The sequence below is a fragment of the Taudactylus pleione genome, unplaced genomic scaffold (genome assembly GCF_031769625.1).
Source record: "Taudactylus pleione unplaced genomic scaffold, aTauple2 ptg000010l, whole genome shotgun sequence".
NCBI classification, from domain to species: domain Eukaryota; kingdom Metazoa; phylum Chordata; class Amphibia; order Anura; family Myobatrachidae; genus Taudactylus; species Taudactylus pleione.
The window spans coordinates 8301121-8322013 of NW_028284413.1; the positions used below are offsets into that span (position 1 = coordinate 8301121).

General features: G+C 46.0%; 1 protein-coding gene across 1 annotated transcript in view; it reads right to left on the bottom strand.

Moving 5' to 3' along the window:
• The window catches only part of LOC148542670 (palmitoyltransferase ZDHHC20-B-like), a 70154-nt gene that overhangs the window by 15043 nt on the left and 34218 nt on the right, over positions 1–20893 (bottom strand). The window contains exons 3-6 of the mRNA XM_088467457.1: positions 7681–7851; positions 7433–7543; positions 6520–6633; positions 1198–1224 (exon numbers count right to left, since the gene is read on the bottom strand). Coding sequence (XP_088323583.1) covers positions 1198–1224; positions 6520–6633; positions 7433–7543; positions 7681–7851 — 423 coding nt within the window. The remainder of the gene's footprint in view (positions 1–1197; positions 1225–6519; positions 6634–7432; positions 7544–7680; positions 7852–20893) is intronic.

Here is a 20893-nt window from a genome sequence, read left to right on the forward strand (position 1 = left end):
ATAACAGCAAAATGTAAAAGGTAGAGATCAGATAGGTGCTGTCGAAAAGCTTGTTCAAAAGGAGTGTGTGTCAAGCTCCAATATAAATAAAAACATATACATAAATAATATATATGAACATATACATAAATAATATATATGAACAGCGCTAATTACTTTACTTGCAATTAAGATAAAAAGAGGACAATATAAGGTAATCAATCCATGTTCAAAGAAATATCATAATAGTAAATTAAATTGCAATGAAATCCAAATCGGTTCAATTTGTGCATATATACAGAAGAAATAAAAAATAAAATTATCAGCAAAGCAACATTTCAATTTGCAGTAGATGTAATCCAGGGTGGCAAAAAAGCTTCTCAATTCCACAGCATACTGCGCCTACCATCTCCTGATCCCCTTAGTCCCTTAAATACAGCACCTGTCCTGATGCATCCCTATTTACTATGCCCTTCCACCTCTCTCTATCCCCTGCGTAACAATAATAACTACAGATGTAACCGCGTACATCATTGCCGTGATGTGTGCATACGGGCACAAGCATCGCGGCATAGCGCAGCATTCGCCGGGCAGTGACTAGGCGCGACCGGCGTTCTCCCCATTGTAGCCTGCGGCCATAGATGTAGGCACACTAGTCGCGCCATCCATGCCGCGATGCAAGCCAGCATAGCGCAGCGTTTGCCAGGCCGCGACTAGGCACAGTCGGCATTCTCCCCATTGTAGTCTACGGCAATAGACGCGGGAACACTAGCTGCGCCATCCATGCCGCGATGCGCTCTCTTCGCGGCATAGATGAGCATGGCTATATCTGTACTATCCCCCCTAAGCACTTATTTATTTATTAACAGTTTCTTATATAGCGCAACATATTCCATTGCGCTTCACGATTGGAGCACTTGTCCTCCCTTTAAACCTATCCCACTGTCTGTTATCTGTTGATGTTTGTATACAAGTTTTTGTTTTGTTTACTTAGCCATTAATAAGTCATAGACACTTTTATTTTTTTCCCCCATATAAGGGCAAAAAAACTTCCCTTTTTGTTGTTAGCCACTGTTTTACACAATAAATACTGTAGCATCATTCTGTCTTAAGCAACTTTGTAAATAAATTTAAAAAAAAAGAAAAAATACTTTCTAAAAAATTCTCTATTAAAAACACTGGCTGCTATAGATAAATAATAGTTATTTAAGAACTTACCTCTTTCAGTGTCTGATTGTATTGTTTCTGCAGTAAAAGGAAGATAAAAAATAAATTTGCTTACATTACTGTTTGCTGTTTTTAAAAGGTTTATTTAGAATTAAAAAAATCCGGATTCATTTTCTATAGCTCATATAAAAATATATTTGGAACTAGTATGAGACTCAATATTTGAAGGAGAATTTGAATTGGGTTCTACATGCTACTTTCTATTTAAAGGGCTGAAAACATTAAACTTCACCAATCCTGTCTGCATCTTTTACTAAATATATTGCTTTTCTTTCTAGCTTTCCAGTGTATATAATATCATCTTGCATAATATCTGATGCAATCTATAGCATCAACACTTGTGAACACATGAAAAATAGGCAACGCACTGTTATGAAAATCCTACTTGGTGTATTTTTCAACTGATTTTCATACAGTTACTAATTAATATAATGTCACACAGAAGTGCCCCAGTTTATATTATGTCATACAGTACCTAAATAATATAATGTCACACAGAAGTGCCCCAGTTTATATTATGTCATACAGAAGTGCCCCAGTTTATATTATGTCATACAGTACCTAAATAATATAATGTCACACAGAAGTGCCCCAGTTTATATTATATCATACAGTACCTAAATAATATAATGTCACACAGAAGTGCCCCAGTTTATATTATGTCATACAGTTACTAATTCATATAATGTCACACAGAAGTGCCCCAGTTTATATTATGTCATACAGAAGTCCCCCACTTTATATTATGTCATACATATATATATATATATATATATATATATATACACACATACATACACATGTATACACATGTACATGTATATGTAACACAGAAGATTGGTACAATCACACAAGACCTGATGTGCATTCCCCTCCTGGGTGACAGGGCATTTGTTAGTTTAGGGTCAGCAGAAAGTACAGTACTCACCAATACATAGCTCAGACACATACACGTGGTAGCCCCAGCACACTCCCAGTGTAACGAGGACCACTGGCATCCAAAGGACCACTTGCTTGCAGCACCACTGCACACGAGACAGCTCCATGAGCCTGTAACTGCTGGTACTAAGACTAAGCAGCTACTGTCACTCTCTGGTGGTGTAACTAGGAGATAGATGATCCGCTCTCACACCCACACTGTGATGTCACAAAGGGACATGGGCAGCAGGGGCATGTGTTTGTAGCATGTGCCAGGTCTGGGAAGCGATGGGAGCTTTGCTCTACACAGAATACAGGGCATCCAGCTTTACAGATCTTCTGGGCATCTAAACTGGCTAAAAAGTTACCTGTCAGTTGGCAGCCTCAAACCATTTTTATAAATGGACAAGCACCAGCCACCTTAGGGCCAACCCCTCAGCCAACCTTCCTCCAATTAATAGAGGACTCCTAATAAATATACCTTTAAATATAATATAAACACATGCATGCATACATAGTATCATTATATAATGCTGTGGGTTTCTTTTTATACAAATAATCTTGATACTATACTGTATATATATTTATATATATTTATACTTTACTAATGACCGCCACTACACTTATTAAATGAAGTATATATATATATATATATATATATATATACACAGTATGTGTGTGATATATATACAGTATATATATAGTGTTCCCTCTAGCTCCGGCGGGAGGCAGGGCGCCGGAGCTAGAGAGGGCATGCCTGTGCGCGCGCGCGACCGAGAAGGGGGCGTGGTCATCGGAAAAGGGGGCGTGTAGCGGGAACGCTATATATATATATATGTATGGGCTGGGTATGAGATCCCAGAAACAGGATGCCGCTGGTCAGAATACCGACAGTCTCACCTTACCCCTAACCCTAAGTCTCCCTCCCTGGTGCCTAACCCTAACCCCCCCCCATGTTCCTAAACCTAACCTCCCCCTCCCTGCACCCAAAAACCTAACCCTGCCTCCCCAATGCCTACACCTAACCTCACCCCGAGAGTCTAAACCTAACCTCCCCCTCCCCGCACACTAAACCTAACCCCCCCTAACACCCGATACTTACTTTTGGGATGCCGGTGGCCGGGATTCTGGTGCCGGTATCCCGACGCTGTCAAGATTTCGGCACTGGTATTTCGGCTGTTGGCATCCCGCACGCCGGGGTGCTGACTACATCCCATACTGTATATATATATATGCAATTACGTATGTGTGTATGTGTATATATATATATATATACACATATATATCAGATGCAGGGCCGGATTTACCATTAGGCAGCCTAGGCTCCCGCCTAGGGCCCATCGGCTGGGTCCCCCCGATATCCAGGCCCTGGAATTAACCTGCTGCTCTGTGTTTGAACTGCTGCTGCTAGCAGTGGTCACACCCCGGGGAGAGGTCACACACACAGTATAGCAGCAGCAGCATGGCCGGGGCCCTACCTATGCTATGCCGGGGAGGTGGACTCAGAGGCGGAGTTGCAGTCCTTCAGCTGAAGGAGCATGGGGAACCAGTGTCACCACTGCAGCTCGGCACCCAGTGTCGGCCCGAGTCTAATTTTTTTGGTAAGCGAATATAAATTTTGGCGCCCCTTGTGAAATAATCCCAATTTTTCGGCGACAGAAAAAAGCTATTTGATTGCACAGCCTTTCCCCGCGCAGCGGGGATTTTTGACGGTAATTAGTCACCGGGGGTAACCCAGCATCTAACTAATTAACCCCCGTAGGCTACGCATAAAAAAAACCACAGCCCCCACATGAAAATAATTATACTTTCATGCTTTGCAAAAAATCCACATAGGCCCCACATGAATATGTATGAAGTCCTTATACAGCAGGACCACCCTGTGGTGTTTTGGGTATACAACTGCTGCAATATAACACACTACATTATAACCACATACAAATCATAGTTTGTAAACAATCATATTTCGAATAAGACAATGAAGGTATACATGTAAAGTAATTCAAAGAAAAAAACATGTTTAAGTTACAAAATAATAGTAATGACATGTGAATAAATGTTAAATAAAAATAATTAAAAAAACACTTTCTATTAAACTATTAATTCATAGTCCCTTTAAACTGTTATTTTAAAATATGCAATACAAGAGTACCTCTGCTTTAACACACATGTAACAACTTTCTCATTGCTAATCTGTGCATACAATCACACTCATGGCTATGGGCCTGATTCAGAGCCGTTCGCTATTTGCGGTCGTTCGTTCAAAAACAAGGGGTGGCTATTCAAATGATCCGTTCGCAAATTGCAGTCTGTTCACACCTCTAAGTCTGAACGAGCGAGCAAAACATACGCTCGGTTATTTGTTAAAAACGCCCCCTGGCCGCTCGCACCATACGTCATGTCCGCTATTTATTAGATTAATCGAGTACATCGACCAGCGTATGAACTGCTCGCTATTCTTGTGGTTGGTTTTTGCTACCACAATCTTGCGAGCAGTTCTGGCTATAAAATAACCCAGTGACGTGGTCAATGACGCTGCTGTATTAATTATGCACACCCATAAAACGCCCGTTTTGACCTTTAAGCACGCCTGCGTTCGGATCTCCACTCCCCATTTTCAAGCACCTTCCCCTGTTACCACCCACATACGCCTCATTCTGTCACTCAAAATAGCAGGCATTCGCTATATTGCGAGCACATGAATTTCGGCCGCACTGACTGGTTCGCGCATGCGTATAACGATCCGTACGCATGCGCAGATGTGCGAACATCGCTCGGAACGAGCGTACTGCCGCTAGCGAGTGGCTCTGAATGAGGGCCTATATCACCTGCTATTATTCTCCTGGGAGTTTAGTATGCAATGGGACTTTTAGCAGAGCTAAAACATCGGTAACATCGAGTATCATCGGACCCATACGCAGCAATTGCACAAGCTCATACCTAAAGGTGCGTACACACGGTATGATTAAAATGCATATCGTTCATATCGTGCATTATTCGGTGCATCCAACTCACCAACGACCTGCGATGCGTGGGCACATTTGGACGATAAAGATATTGTTCATCGACCGTGCATGCAGGCCAACCTGGTCGATATCGACCAGGTTACTATAGGGACCCGCGATCGTCGCTGGTCATCATTGGTGGATTGAAGGTGTGCTGGATGATCGATATCAATCATCCAGCACACCTGGGATATCGTTATCGCTGACGGTCGTTCCGTGTGTATGCACCATTATATACTCAGCAATTGCTAACAGCCATGCACGCTATGAGACCTCACACTCCTTAGGTCATTGCAGTGGCATATTTACGCACGCCACTGCAACGGCGTTCTAACGCACAGGCACGCCTGTGTTCGCCCGACCACCGCCTGTCACCACCCACAAACAGCACTTCCTGTCAATCACTTTGGATCTGCGTGGCCTCTGCAATTGCAATTCCCTTTGCAATTATCTAGTTTGCGCACGCGCACTGCGATGCATATGATTGTGCAGAACGCAACAATAGACCGATTGCCTGCATATAAGTGACTGCGTTCCTTGCTGAATCAGGCCCAGAGTCCCAACAGTAGTTACACGCAGCATGCCGGCCTGATTGCCGAGAAAGCAGCCATAGCTTTATCAGTACTGGGGTGGTTGGGCACAAATTGAAGCGATAGAGTAGACAACCAAACTTTACCAGAGTCTGGTGAGTCTAGGAGGATCAGGTGAATGGGAAATCTCAAATCAATGGCAAGTGGCTCTGAAATTTAGCTTCAAGGTTACACCATGTAGAGGGCAGATATAGAAATGTGTTCTGGGTGGCTTCGGAGGTCAGTTCTGTGCAGAGAAAACAATTATGGGGGGTGGGGAGTCCTTGATGACTGGAGATTGCATATTTCAAGCTGAAGCCAAGCTCACACATGTCCACTCGCTAAGGGCCTGATTCAGACCCGGCCGCAAGCGCTGAGCGCTCGCAACCGGGTTGATGGTGGCCCAGAGCGCATGCGCACAACGGAGCCGGCTCCGTCGTGCGCATGCGCGAGACCCGGATAGCGACGGGCAATCCGTCGCTCCGGGTCTCGTACCAAAGGGGTCGTGCTGTCGATTGACAGCAGGCCCCCTTTCGTGGGCGGGCCAGGGGAGTGGCTGCCCAAACGGAGGCGTTCCCATGTGAACGCCTCCGTTTGGGGGCGGCCCCACTGACATCACGAGTGATGTCAGTGGGAGAGATTTCGGCTGTGTTATATATTATATATGATTTTTATATATATTATCTATCTACATAGCCACTCATACAGGAGAGGCGTCTGAAATTCAGGAGTCTCACGGACAATCTGGCAAGCTTGTGCAGTATTACTGTGTTATTGTTTTTGTTGTCAAAGGGGTTATTGGCACACTAAAGATACTGTACCTGTTGCTCCAAGAGGAGTACGAAAGGAGATGCTGCTGTTTCCCGATGAAATGGTCCCTGGTGTTGATGGAACAGATTCTTTTGCATTACTCAGGATTTGGGATACTGTAGGACCTAGAATGCAATCAACATTAAATAAATATTGTACCAAATTATACTACATATATTAAATAAACTATAAACCTGTACTGAATTTTACTTTCCAATGAGGGGCACTATTATCAAATAAAAAACAGCAATATATTGATGTACAGTAGTGAGAAAATATTTCAATATTTTTTACAAGCACTGCTAATGGGAAATATATAAGACACAAGACATTAAGGCCCCTTTATGTTGTATGAATGCATTCATTATGGAAGCATTAATAATAGGGAGTTCTGAATGAAAGGTCAACAGTAAAAAGGTCGACAAGCAATATGTCGACACCAGATGGTTGACAGTCAATAGGTTGACAGGGACAATAGGTTGACAGGTACAAAGAGTTGATACACAAAAGGTTGACATGGGGTAGGTGGACAGGTACAAAAGGTTGACATTGGAAAGGTCGACATAAGAATGGTTGACCTTTTTTTTTTTTTTGCTAGGGACAGTAAGGGTTAGGCACTTACCCCGACGGTTAGGGACTAGGAGGGATGGTTAGCGTTAGGCACTTACCCCAACGGTTAGGTTCAAGTACTTGGAGGGACGGTTAGGGTTAGGCACCAAGGGGAGGGTTAGGGTGAAGATTAGGGTTAGAAAAAAAAATTTGTCGATCAGATTTGTGTCGACCATTCCCATGTTGACCTTTTGACACTGTCTGCCTTTGTACATGTCGACCTACATCCATGTCAAACTTTTGTGTGTCGACCTACACACTGTCGACATTTTTAGTGTCTATCTAATGAACCACACCAATTCATAGGTTAGATACCTGATACTCCACTTGTTAGATTGCTATTGACCAAGCTGCTGGTATTTCCTGATGAACTGGTCCATATGGTTGGTGTGGCCACTGCCTTACTACTACTCTGGACACTAGATCCTGTGGGAGATGGAGAATAATTCTAATTAATGAAATCTTGTATCAAAACTAACAGAAGAAAGGGTGCTACAAAATCATTTGGTATGATAAATGTCCATGCCATGACCTTAAATGTATTAGTCAAAAATGAACAATACCTGGGCTACTTTGGAAATTACGTGTGCCATTATCCATAGTCATCAAAGATGTGTAGACAGGTTTATTTGTAGCAGTTACTGACAGACCACTTGGTGTTGTAGATGTCACCTGAAGGAAATCTGCCGACTGTGGCATCATCACATCTGCAGCAATTCGCTGTACGGAAGGGGCTGAATTTACAAATAAACATAAAAATAGTCATTGTATTCTATTCTAATCGATTGCTAATTAGGAATGGAGTAAAGGAACATTAATACATATCAAAGTCTGTGTATTGGGGAGTTCAATCATATACCTACAATAATGGAAGAATTCATACTTAAATGTCTTTCTCCGTCAACTTTCTGAAGCAGGTCGCCGTGTCTAACGAAACAGACAGACAGCGACTCAAAGGTTTGCAGGCTTATTCTGCACAAATGCACTTAGGGCTCGATTCAAACCCGCTCGCTAGATGCGTTCGCACACGCAGCCAAAGTATGCAAATCCCACGATCACACGGCAAGGCATTTGAACGCCCACTATGTCTTGGCGTACGATAGCGGTGTGTATTTAGACGCCCATCAGCCTGTCTTATGACGCCCACTTTCCCACGTCATCTCCAGGAAGTGTATGCAACAATCGGTACCATCGGACCCATTCGCAGCACTTGTGGTTGCCCATACCCTACCGCAAGTACTACGAGTGCTTCAGTGTGTAAATCAGACATGTGACGTGTATAATGACGCTGCGTCTTAATTATGCATGCCTCTGTAAAGGCATTAAGACGCTCAGACACCCCTGTGTTCGCACCACCCCCCATTTCCATCGACCATCCCGTCACCACCCACAAACAGCTTGTCCTGTCACTCACTCTAGTGAGGCGGCTATGTGCCGCAAGTGAAGGCTTCCCGATCGCATGGACTAGTTCGCGCACGCCCACTGCATCTTATACGCATGCACACACTGCAAAAATCGGCAGGCTACATGCGAACGCAGCCTAGCGAATGGGTCTGAATCGGGCCCTTAGTGTATTGGCGGATTCATACACAGGGGAAGAGGCAGTGATATCACAGCATATAAAATTAAAGTAGACTCAGATTGCTGCAATAAATCAGATGATCCCATAAGGACACACCACCACTGACACCACATCTGATGCACATTGACTCCTCGAATAAGTCCTGGGATACTCAGATCAACTATCTCTGTAAAATGGCCTCCGATACTTCCACAAGCATGGGGTCATTTATCAAATTGACAGTTTGAGCAGCATGTAGGCTGGGAGTGTGCATGGTTGGTTATAGTGCATACACACTGGCCGACATGGACGATGTTGGCCCGAACCACTGGAACGGGTGACATATCGTGTAGTGTGTGCCTAGCTTTAGACTCTGTGGCTTAGGCACTGTGGCTTTGACGCCTCGTTTGTAGGTATGTGTGCGGCTAGGAAATAGCTGTACTCGATAAATCGTCCCTTTTCACACAGACCTCAGATACTCAGCAGACAGTGAAATCATCCACCTCTTGCTGTGTCTTCTGTCAGTCAAGGACAGGCTGCATTCAGTAGTTCTGTGTGCGGCTGTGGACACGTTGCACTTAGTGGGGTTTTTCCAAGAACTTCCTTTATTTCTATTCATTACTTAGTAGGTCTGCGGAGCTGATTCAGACCCGGATGCGTTCGCTCGTAGCTGGCCAATATTTCAATCTGCGCATGCATCGCAATGCGCCTACGCGAACCACTGCAAAAGATTGTGAAGCGATCGCTAGTTGCGCATAGACTGCCTACCAGAGTGAGTGACAGAAGAAGCCGTTTGTGGGTGGTGACAGGGTCTGGCTGCTAGAAATGGGGGAGTGGACATACGAACGCAGGCGTGCCTGAGCATCTCAATGCCGTTTCAAAGGCGTGCATAATTAACAGGCAGCGTCATAGTACACGTCACCTGGTTGTATTCACACTGAAGTGATCGCAGTGCTTGAGGCAGAGTATAGTCAACCTCAAGTACTGCGATCGCATCCGATGGTGCTCGATGTACCAGTGGTTTCATGCACTTCCAGGAGATGACGTGCTCAAGTGGGCGTCTTATGAATGGCTGGTGGGCGTCTGCATACACAAAGTGATCGCACGCCAAGAAATAGTGGGCGTGCTAATGCCTTTCCATGTGATCGCCTGCCTTGCTGGGCGTGCGCTGGATTTGCATACGCTGGGTGCCAGCGAACGCATCTAGCGAGCGGGTCTGAATGAGCTCCCGTGTGTGATCTGATGTACCTTGTGCGACAATCCTCTCCAACATGTTTCTCCTGCATAACCAGGGTTCCTCGTGGATTATGTTGGCACCCATCTGTACAAGGACTGTTGTATTTAAAGCAAGTACAGTTTTTATTTATTGTGCTTTATAAATAAATACCATACTGTCAATTTCAACCTAATTGGAGTGATATTTCTGTTCTAACCTGCACTTGTACCACTTTCTTTTTAAGATTTACCCTTTCAGTGCTGGTAGTAATAAACCATTACTTTTGGCAATCTCCCTAACTCCACTCAGGAACGCCAATGGATCGCAGAGCTCTATTCAGGATCATGTGATCACTGAGACATTGCGACATGCTGCCTTAAACTACAGCTAGGTGTTAGCAAAAAGTCACTTACCTGTGACAACATCAGCATAATGTACAACTCTGAATCAGGCCCACTGTCCTAAAACGGGGAAGTGACTTTGGCTGTCTCTAAGAGGCGATTCAATTCAGCGCGATATGAATAGCGCCGGGAAGGAGTTCCCGGAGCTATTCAATTCTCACCATCGAGCCTTGCACTTAGGTGGGAGATGCCGGTTACTTCGCCTTAAGCCGGGTGTTAAGTGGTGGTAACCAACATTCTCCGACTCAAGTGCCGGCTGCAATGCTGTTAGTGAGCCGGAACACAGCATGGCTGCCCTAGTCTAGTCGGATTTCTGCTCATACATCAGGATTGTACAAGCAGAAATCCTCTAGTCGGGAGTTTACAGTGTGGTCAGTTGAATAGTTTCAGGAACTCCTTTTCAGAGCTATTCAACATCGTACTAAATTGAATCTCCTTCTAGGACTGAGGTAGAAAAATCTACTTTTTAACACAGGTGTAGTAGAAGAATGTGCAGTTATCACTGAACAATGCATTTTATCTTCATGGTTCATATCTAAAAATGTTAATCTTAGAGTTTAGGATCATTAAGTTACAAAAAGGTTGTCATTTCTTTTGATATTCTATTCTATTGAAATAGTTATGCAACAATTTCTTACCTCCTGTGGAGAAAGTAGGCAGCATACTGCTTGGAGATGGTGATGCCATTGGGCTAACTGTACTTGTGCTGCTCAATGGTGTAACGGATTGTGAATAATTTTGGGAGCTTAAGGTTGTTCTGGTTGCTGATATAACAGTGCTTGGTCCAGTTACTGTAGCAGATTGGTTGGTGACAATTGCAATCATAGCAGATGTCTTGCTGACATTAAAAGTAATTCCAGTTACGGACGTGGGGTTTGTTGAATTAAAAGATCCACTTCCAAATGTAAGAGGATAGCTCCTATCAGATGTGGTCACATATTGTGTTGTAATTGTGCTGGTTCTGTTGTTGGTTGCTGGTACTGTAAGGCCAATTAGGGACATTCCCAGGCAAAAAGGTGGTGGAAAGTGTTGTCATCATAGTTGTTTGAAAGGTTGTTTTTGCACTCACAACAAATGTTGTAAGGTTTCCTACAGTGCTTGGAATGATATCTGATGTTGCTATTGTGTAGCTAGGCGCTGATGTTGTAGTTCTGTGTCTCAGGGTGATAGCACTGGTCTCATTCATTTTGGTACTTCTACTACCATCAGTAATTGCTGCAGCTTTTGTAGTTGTTATCATTAGTCACAGATGGAAGATTGCTGGTGGAATTAGAAATTACAATAGAAGTTGATGTGCGATTGCCTGATGTTGGCATATCAGTTGGTCTAGTGGTAATGTTGGCATTTAACACAGATGTTGTGAAGCCGCTGCTTGCATTAGAGTCTGTACCAGATGTTGGTATGATGCTGCTAAGAGGGGACAGTCCTGTTGTTCTGATAGTGGTACTTGCATTGACAAAAGGTAAAAGGCTGCTACTAGACGTAGAACCTATTATGGAAGTTGTTTGTAATTTTGAGGATCTGTTAGTAGTATGTGTTGTAGAATTGAGGCTTGCTGCTGGCAGTACAGTTGTAGTTGCAGTAGTTACATTTACAGAAATTGCATTAAGATTGCTGACAGCATATGATGTTGATATATTGGTGGTGGGTGTTGTCAGTGCTGACGTTTGGTTTATGATGGTTGTATTGTTCGTATATTGTGTAGGACTACGTCTGAAAGTTGACACATCAGTTGTCCTTGTAGTTACAACAAATGTAAGGTTGCTTAGGATTTTGGAATCCATTCCAGGTGTTGACATAGTGCTAAGGGGCATTGTCACTGCACGCTGATTGGCTCCAGCAACTGACAGTTCCCACGTGGGCGGACTCACCCGCGTGGGAACTGTCAGTTGCCGGAGCCAATCAGCGGGCGCTCTACGGTCAGAGCTGCCGCTGATTGGCTGACGGGACTGCAATGCCCCGTGAAGTGCCGTCAGCTGGCATTCGGGAGCTATCTGTATGTGTGGCAACATACATACAGATAGCTGTGTTGCGTGGATCGGCTAAATGCGTTTTGTTTTTTTTAAATCCCATGGATTACTGCGGAGAGCAGCGCTGGATGTAGGTGAGTATGAAATCTTTCTTACAGGGCCAAGTTTTAAGGATCTCTACTGGAGAAGGGGACAGAAACTTCTGGTATAGGTAAGTATGTGTGAATGGGTAGGTGTATGTAATAAACTTATACTGGGCACGGTGTGTGTTTTGTCTTTTTTTAACTATTTATTTTACAGTGAAATTACAGGTGCCGCATGTCTGCTGGCACTTGTAGTGCAAAATGGCAGGCATGCTGCCACTTGTAGTTCCACTGTAAAGTACCATAGTGTTACATTATTTGGCCCCCCTATTACCCCCATACCCACCGCTCCAGGGGTATGGGGATGAGGCCCAGGCTTCAGCGTAAGCCTGTGGTGCTCGGGAGAGGGGGGACCCTTTTTTGGGGGTCCCCAACTCCCCCGAGATCACCGGCTTGCGCTGACCGACTTGGGGTGTAATGCTTTGGACCTGGAGCCCCGGTGATTGGGTCTCTGGGCTGTGGCATTACACCCCGGTCGGTTGGGTCTGGTGCTGGTCTTAAAATTAGGGGGTACCCCACGTCGTTTTTGCCCCCTATATTTAAAACCAGCACTAGTCCCTGCAGCCTGGTGTTGGTTTCTAAAATACGGTGGAACCCTACACATTTTGTTCCCCGTATTTTTAGAAACCACCACTGGCTGGCAAGCCTGGGGCTGGATTGGCTATTGGGGGGGGGGGGACGCTAATCCCACCACTGTTGCAAATTTAGAATACACCAAACATTCATGTGACCGTCACGCAATACAAAAAGCATTGCCATGAGTAACATGCACACAATGACCGCCATAAAATACAGAGGACAACACAGGCCAGCCATACTGTGTGTTCTATCACAGATACACTGAGCCGCGTGACGTCATCACATCCGGCATTTTGGGACGGATGTAAGAAGAGTGTTTGAGTTGATGTTAGAGGAAGGTAAGCAATGGTGCACCAGGAAATATAAATGAGCGCATGTGGCGGAATGGCAGGTACGGTGGCTGGGAAAGGAGAGCATTTGGTGTGGACCGTTAGTTGTTGTACTTGAAATGGAAATGTTAAATTATGTAAATTAGTCCTGTTTTATCATGCAATGTAAGAGCGGGGAGGGGGAGTATTATGGTAGGTGATGGAGCCCCACACTTTGCTTATTGTATAAAATACCGTATGGTAATGTCACTACATGACATAGATAATGATCCCCCCCCCCCAGTAATATCCGCCACCTCAGTGAGCCAGTTGCCGTCTGTGACTGCACTTGCTACACTGTGACTGGCAGTGACCTCCCATTGTAAGTGGAACCTGCCAGTCACACACAGGACAGGCAGTCCCAAGGCAAGGTGTTTTAGTCCCCCTGAGACTGCTAGTCTGGGCTGTGATTAACAGAGAGCATGCTTCCAGTAGGAAGCTGCTCCTCTTTCTTTCAGCGCAGCCCTAAACAGCTTCTAGGGGCTGCAACTGATGCGGTCCCTAGAAGTCAGTGTTTTGTCCATGGGCAGTCCCACCACCGTTCCCCCATTGCGCAGACACTGGGATACGGCCGGCCCGGGACTGTCTCCTCCTCTCTGGACTAGTGCTGACAGCACAGGCAGTGGCAGCCCCTCTCATCCAAGAGGCTAGAAGCCACTGCTGTTCCTTAGCATATACTGTACAAGTTTCAATAACTGATGGAACAGGCTAAAGTTTAATATATATATATTTATTAGGGATGAGCAGGTTCGGATTTCTGAAATCCGAACCCCCCCGATCAGAGTCGAGAACAGAGTCCGGCTTGGGTTTTCCCACCTGACTCGGCTCTCAAATCGAGGCAAAACGTCATCATCCCGCCTTCCGGGTTTTGGATTCTTTAAAAGGTCCCCGCGTCGGCGCCATTTTTCACTCCGGCTGTGGTCAGTGAAAAGGGAGGGTGGGAGCTAGGGCTGGCTGGGCTGTGTTGTGCTGCTGTTGTCCATAGGGGCTGTGTCCAGTCAGTCCATAGGGGCTGACTGGGCTGTGTTGTGCTGCTGTTGTCCATAGGAGCTGGCTGGGCTGTGTTGTGCTGCTGTTGTCCCTAGGAGCTGGCTGGGCTGTGTTGTGCAGTCAGTTGTCCATAGGGGCTATGTCCACTCCAAAGTCTATAGGGGCCGGCTGGACTGTGGTGTGCAGTGTCCCATAAAGGCTGTAGTCCTAAAGGGGTGCTATAGTGTTGTCCAGGGGGTGATCTGTCCATCAGGGGTGCTCCCCCAAAGTGCACTCCAAAAAAAATGAAATTTTTTTTCTGTGTTTGTGAAATGTGTGCGCAGTAGCCGCACGTGCATCAACAAAGTATTGTAGCGCCAAGCGTGCACCTGTGTCATAAGTAAAAGGCCGGCTGGCTCGTCTGTTAAAGGGTAGTGTAACCCCCAAAGTGCACTCCAAACAAAATAAAAAATAATTTTCTGTGTTTGCGAATTGTGTGCACTGTGGTTGCACGTGCATCAACAAAGGAGCAGCGAGAAGCGTGCGCCTGTGTCATAAGTCTGTTAAAGGGTGGTGTAACCCCCAAAGTGCACTCCAAAAATTTTTTCAAATTCTTCTTTTCTGTGTTGTGAATTGTGTGCGCTGTAGCCGCACGTGCATCAACAAAGTAGCGCCAAGCGTGCGCCTGTGTCATAAATCAAGGGCTGGCTGGCTCGTCCATTAAAGGGTGCTGTAACCCCCAAAGTGCACTCCAAAAAAAATAAAAAAATAAAAAATTTTCTGTGTTTGTGAATTGTGGGCCTGATTCAGAGCCGGACGCTCTGACCAGAGCGCTCGCTCTGAATCAGGGCCCTCCTACCTAAACTTGGAGCGGCCTCCTGGCCGCTCGCACAGCTGTGGGTGACCACCCACAGCTTATGCGAGTGTCCATTATGATGGTCGCGATGGTCAAGACCATCGCGACCATCGGGCTTGCGACGAGACCCTGCGGTAGGGTCTCGGTGACCGCAAGCCCTGGAGTGATTTTGGCTCTATCAGAGCCAAAATCACTCCCACTGACATCACTAGTGATGTCAGTGGGGCCGGACCCAGACGGTAGGCATTCCCATGGGAACGCCTCCATCTGGCAGCCACGCCCCCGGCACGCCAACCAAAGGGGGCGTGCTGTCAATCAACATCGACAGCACGCACCCTTTGGTGCGAGACCCATAACGACGGCTACCCCGTTGTTATTCGGGTCTCGCGCATGCGCACAACGGGGCTCCCTCCGTCGTATGCATGCGCACTAGGGCACCATCGACCCGCTTGCGAGCGCTCAGCGCTCGCGAGCGGGTCTGAATCAGGCCCTGCGTGCGCAGTAGCCGCACGTGCATCAACAAAGTAGCAGCGCCAAGCGTGCACCTGTGTCATAAGTCAAGGGCTGGTTTGGACATCTGGTTCCGAACTGAAGGACCTGCCAACAATTTCTGACATGTCTACTGTCACTGCATACGATACTGTCACCATCGACAGAACGGTGGAGGATTACATCGGTGACAGCATCCAAGTAGGCATGTCAGACAGTCCGTACCTGTACTGGCAGGAAAAAGAGGAAATTTGGAGGCCCCTGTACAAACTGGCTCTATTTTATCTAAGTTGCCCCTCCTCCAGTGTGTACTCCGAAAGAGTTTTTAGTGCAGCCGGGAACCGTATCAGTGAAAGGCGTAGGAGGTTGCTTCCACAAAATGTGGATAAGATGATGTTCATCAAAATGAATTATCAATTCTTCCAGGGAGACCAGCCTCCAGAAAGTACAGAGGGACCTGTGGTGGTGGATTCCAGCGGGGAAAAATTAATACTCTGTGAGGATGAGGATGTACACAGCACTGAAGAGGGTGAGGAATCGGTGGATGAGGACGACATCTTGCCTCCGTAGAGCCAGTTTGTGCAGGGACACATTAATTGCCAGCTTGTTTTGTGGGGGCCCAAACGAACCAATCATTTCAGTCACAGTCGTGTGGCAGACCCTGGCGCTGAAATGATCGGTTTGTTAAAGTGTGCATGTCCTGTTTATACAACATAAGGGTGGGTGGGAGGGCCCAAGGACAATTCCATTTTGCACCTCTTTTTTTTCTTTGCATTATGTACTGTTTGGGGCCTAGTTTTTCAAACTGCCATCCAGTCTGCCACTGCAGTGTCACTCCTAGATGGACCATGTGTTTGTGCCGCCCACTCGTGTCGCTTAGCATAGTCATCCAGCTACCTCAGTGCAACCTTTTGGCCTAAAAACAATATTGTGAGGTGTTCAGAATAGACTGGAAATTAGTGGAAATTAAGGTTATTGAGGTTAATAATAGCATAGGAGCAGAAAAACCCACAAATTCTGTGATTTTAGCTGTTTTTATGCTTTTTTCCCAAAAAAATACAGATCCAAAACACAAAACCCAGAACCCAAAACACGGAAGGGTGGTTTTGGCAAAAGCAATCGAGATCCAAAACACGAAGAAAGATCCAGAACAGGAAAAGTGTCCGAGCACACCCCTTATATACATACATACATATATATATATATATATATATATATATATATATATACATACATACACACACACACAGTATATATATAATACAACTTTTATACCAGAGGACAAAATCATTGGAGTTCTGTATAATTTTTTGTACAGTGCCTGACAATGGTGGCTCAAGGGGTGCAGCCGCAATCACACTTACACTCTGTCTAGCCTGGCAGCTGGGGAGTAGGCAACTTCCTATTTCTTCCTTGAATGTTCAGAGAGCTGCCCACGTTCCTCACTGGAATCCTACAGCAATTAATATCAGCCTGAGTCCGGTGGTCAGTAAACACTTTAGCAGTTCCAATAAACATGAACTGATGGAGAAATTTATATTATATATATATATACTGTATATATGTATATGTGTTTATATATAAAAAATAAATAAATAAATAACATGCCTATACCCATATTCCACCAAATAGCCCTAATTGGCGTGCAACAAATTCTGCTACATAGCCTCGCCATACAACTTGACTTTTTCTTGCATTACGCTACAATTTTATACTAATTCCTTTGAGACGAAAATACTAATCCTAAAGGATTAGGGTCTGATTCAGCAGAGGACGTAGATTCTAGTATTTACACAGATTACCGATTATCCATCCACTGCTGAATCAGGCGCTAAACCACTTAACTGGCTAATATTTTTCCAAAAAAACGCTCATAAAATGTCTTTTTGTATCACCGAATTAGGTCAAGGACATATACAGAGGCGTCACTAGGGTTGGTGTCACCCGGTGCTGTAAATGCACGGTGACCCTCTCCACCAAAAAAAAAATCAGGACTAAGGTGCGCAGCTCCGCGAACTCTTCCCCCTTACCAGTCCAGCAGTCACACTGTGCTCCTCCCAGAATGCCAGGCGCACTCGGCGGGCGTGATGATGCCACGCCCGATATTCTGGGTAGCAGTGCTTAAAGTGGTCCTAGAGACGTAGTGGAACAACCCCCCCTCCCCCGGCGATTTATCAATAAAAGGACAGCGTGCGCCTAAGGCAGTGTTGGCTAACCTTGACACTCCAGCTGTTGTGGAACTATATATCCCAGCATGCCCTGCCACAGTTTTAGCATTCCCTAATAGCAAAACTGTAGCAGTGCATGCTGGGTTATGTAGTTCCATAACAGCTGGAGTGTCAAGGTTAGCCAACACTGGCCTAAGGTGTGTGGTGCAAAAAAGGGGCATGATCTTGAAAGAAAGGGGCATGGTCATACAATACTATCCCCAATTCAAATTACGCCACACAGTAGCACAATCTTATCCACATTACACTGCACATAGTGCCCCTGATTCACATTACACCGTTTACGTTTATGTTCTGACACACAGTAGTGCCCATTTTACACAATGACCACATTATTGACCTTTATACACAATGTCCACAGTAGTAGTGCCCCTTATTCAATGCCCCCAGTAGTAGTGCCCATTATGCAGTTCCCCCCTTAGTAGTACCCCTTTTATGCAATGCCTCCTGTATTAGAGCCTATTATGCAATGCCCTCTGTATTATAGCCCTTTATGCTGTGCCCCCAGTAGTGCCCTTTATGCAGTGCCCCCAATAGTGCCCCTTATACAATACCCCCATGAGCTCCTCTTATGCAGTGCGCCCAGGAGTGCCTCCAGACAGTAGTGCCCTTATACAGTTCCCCCAGTAGTGCTCTTATGCAGTGCCCCTTATACAATACCCCAGGAGCTCCCCTTATGCAGTGCCCCCAGTAGTGCCCCTTATACAGTACGCCAAGTAGCGCCCCTTATGCAGTGCCCCCTATAGTGCCCTTATACAGTACCCCAGTAATGCCCCTTATACAGTACCCCCTGTCCTGTGCAGTCAGTCAGTACTTGCCTCTCCTCACGACCTGCTGGCCTGCACTGGGTCTGTCTGGGTGGGGTGCGCACTTGACTTGAGACGTCCCTCTTACACTTTGCAGCGCGCTTACAGCAGGCCCGTAGTCCCTCCTCCTCCTCCTTCTACAGGCTGAGCGGCTCCCAGAATTACTTGCGGAGCCGGCATGCGCGATGACGTCATTGCGGCCGGCGTCCAGAGCCACACACGGCACAGAGATTCTCTGTGCCTGTGTGTGGCTCTGGACGCCGGGCGTGGTGAGACTGAGAATGTGCAGCACTGCAACAGCAGCTGATACCCGGCGGCGGGCAGAGCAGAGGACGGACCAGCGGCAGGACAGACGGACCAGCAGGAATTGGGAACAGCACAGACAGTCTCCGGCTCCAGCAGCTCATGGTCGGTGCCGGCGGTGGTTCCGTGGGTGTGCGGCCCGCGGGTATGATGTGCTGCTCTTCTTGATGTCACCTCCTTGAAGGGTGACACCCGGTGCGGGCCGCACCCACCTAGTGACACCACTGGACATTATATATATATATATATATATATATATATATATATATAATAACTTATTGAACACAATTTTTTGAAGCCCAGTATACCATATAAATAGCAACTTTTATGGTATACTGTAGGTACTATTGGCCATCGATGGTACAGACATCGATGGCTGATGGCTGAAAACCATCCATAGTAATGTCACAGTGAGGCAAGGACAGCGCTGAAACTCCCCGGCGGCTGCTCCTCTCTGCAGCTGCCGGGTGTAGTGCACAGTGGGGCAGACTGCTCTGGATCTCCCAGCGGCTGCTGCTTCTGCAGCCGCCGGAAGTAGTGGATAGTGGGGCCAGGCAGGGCTGGATCTCCCGGTGGCTGTTCCTCCATTAGTACATAGTGCGGCACACAGCGATGGATCTCACGGTGGCTGTTACTCTGTGCAGCCACCAGGTGTAGTGTGTAAGTGCGGCAGACCACGCTGGAACTCCCAGCGGCTGCTCCTCTCTGCACCCGGTGGGAGAAGTGTATAGTTAGGCCAGACAGTGCTGGATCTCCGGGTGGCTGCACCTCCTAATGGATAGTGGCAGCGGCGTCACATATTTGGATGACATCCGGTGCAGCTGTTAGGACTTCTTTTGCGTGTGCGCGCAAGGGGCGTGGCTTTGTGGAGTGAGTCCTTTTGTGTGCCGATCTTGGGGATGTCACCCCCTCGGATTGTGTCACCCGGTGCAGCACGCACCCCCTTAAGGTGCCCACACACTAGGCGATATTTTACACGATCAGCCCGATTCCGACACATCGGGATGACAGATCGTGTAAAATATGTCCTAATCACGAGTCTCTACTCACGATTACGATGCACGTCCCTGCTGGTCGTACATCGCATCTTCAGATCTTGACTGCTACAGGCAAGATTTGCCAATCTCGGACCCGATGTGGTGCGGATCGTACGTGTGTTTGTACTCACGATCCAATGCACAATCTATCGTCCCTTCTGTCACTTGACTGACATACCCCTGTACACGCCCAGTCTCCATTTTGTGCAGCATCTTGACTTCAAGGAAGACGGACGCAATTACGTTGTTCAGCACACCTGATTGTGGAATCTGGTAATTTGGTGAGTATATTTGTACTGAGCATCAATGTATATGCAGACCCTGTCCAGCAATGAATATGCCTGGCCCACTGGCCACCAAAGTGACCCAACCACTGACCACCTATATGTGTATAATGCATCGCCCATCCACCCACTCAGCACCTATGTGTATAATGCATCGCCCATCCACCCACTGACCACCTATATGTGTATAATGCATAGCCCGCCCACCCACTGACTCAAGTAAATTACTGAATTTTTTTTCAAAATGTATTATAAAATGCAATCAGGATATAAAAAATGTATAACCATAACAACATAACCAAACCAAAAACAGAACCAAACCAAAAACAACTTTAAAAACTAAACCATAAACAACTTTTAAATGTATAAACAGTCACTCTCATTCATTTATTTATATATATATATTTTTTTTCCAAAGTATTACAAATTAGGACAATATTGTATACGTCCATATTTTTTATTTTTTTTCCCAACAGAAATGTCTATGAATCAGGAACGCGAGTTCATCACAGGCTTCCTGGAGCATTGGGAGGCAAAGGAGTGCCTATGGGGCAGACTGCGATTAA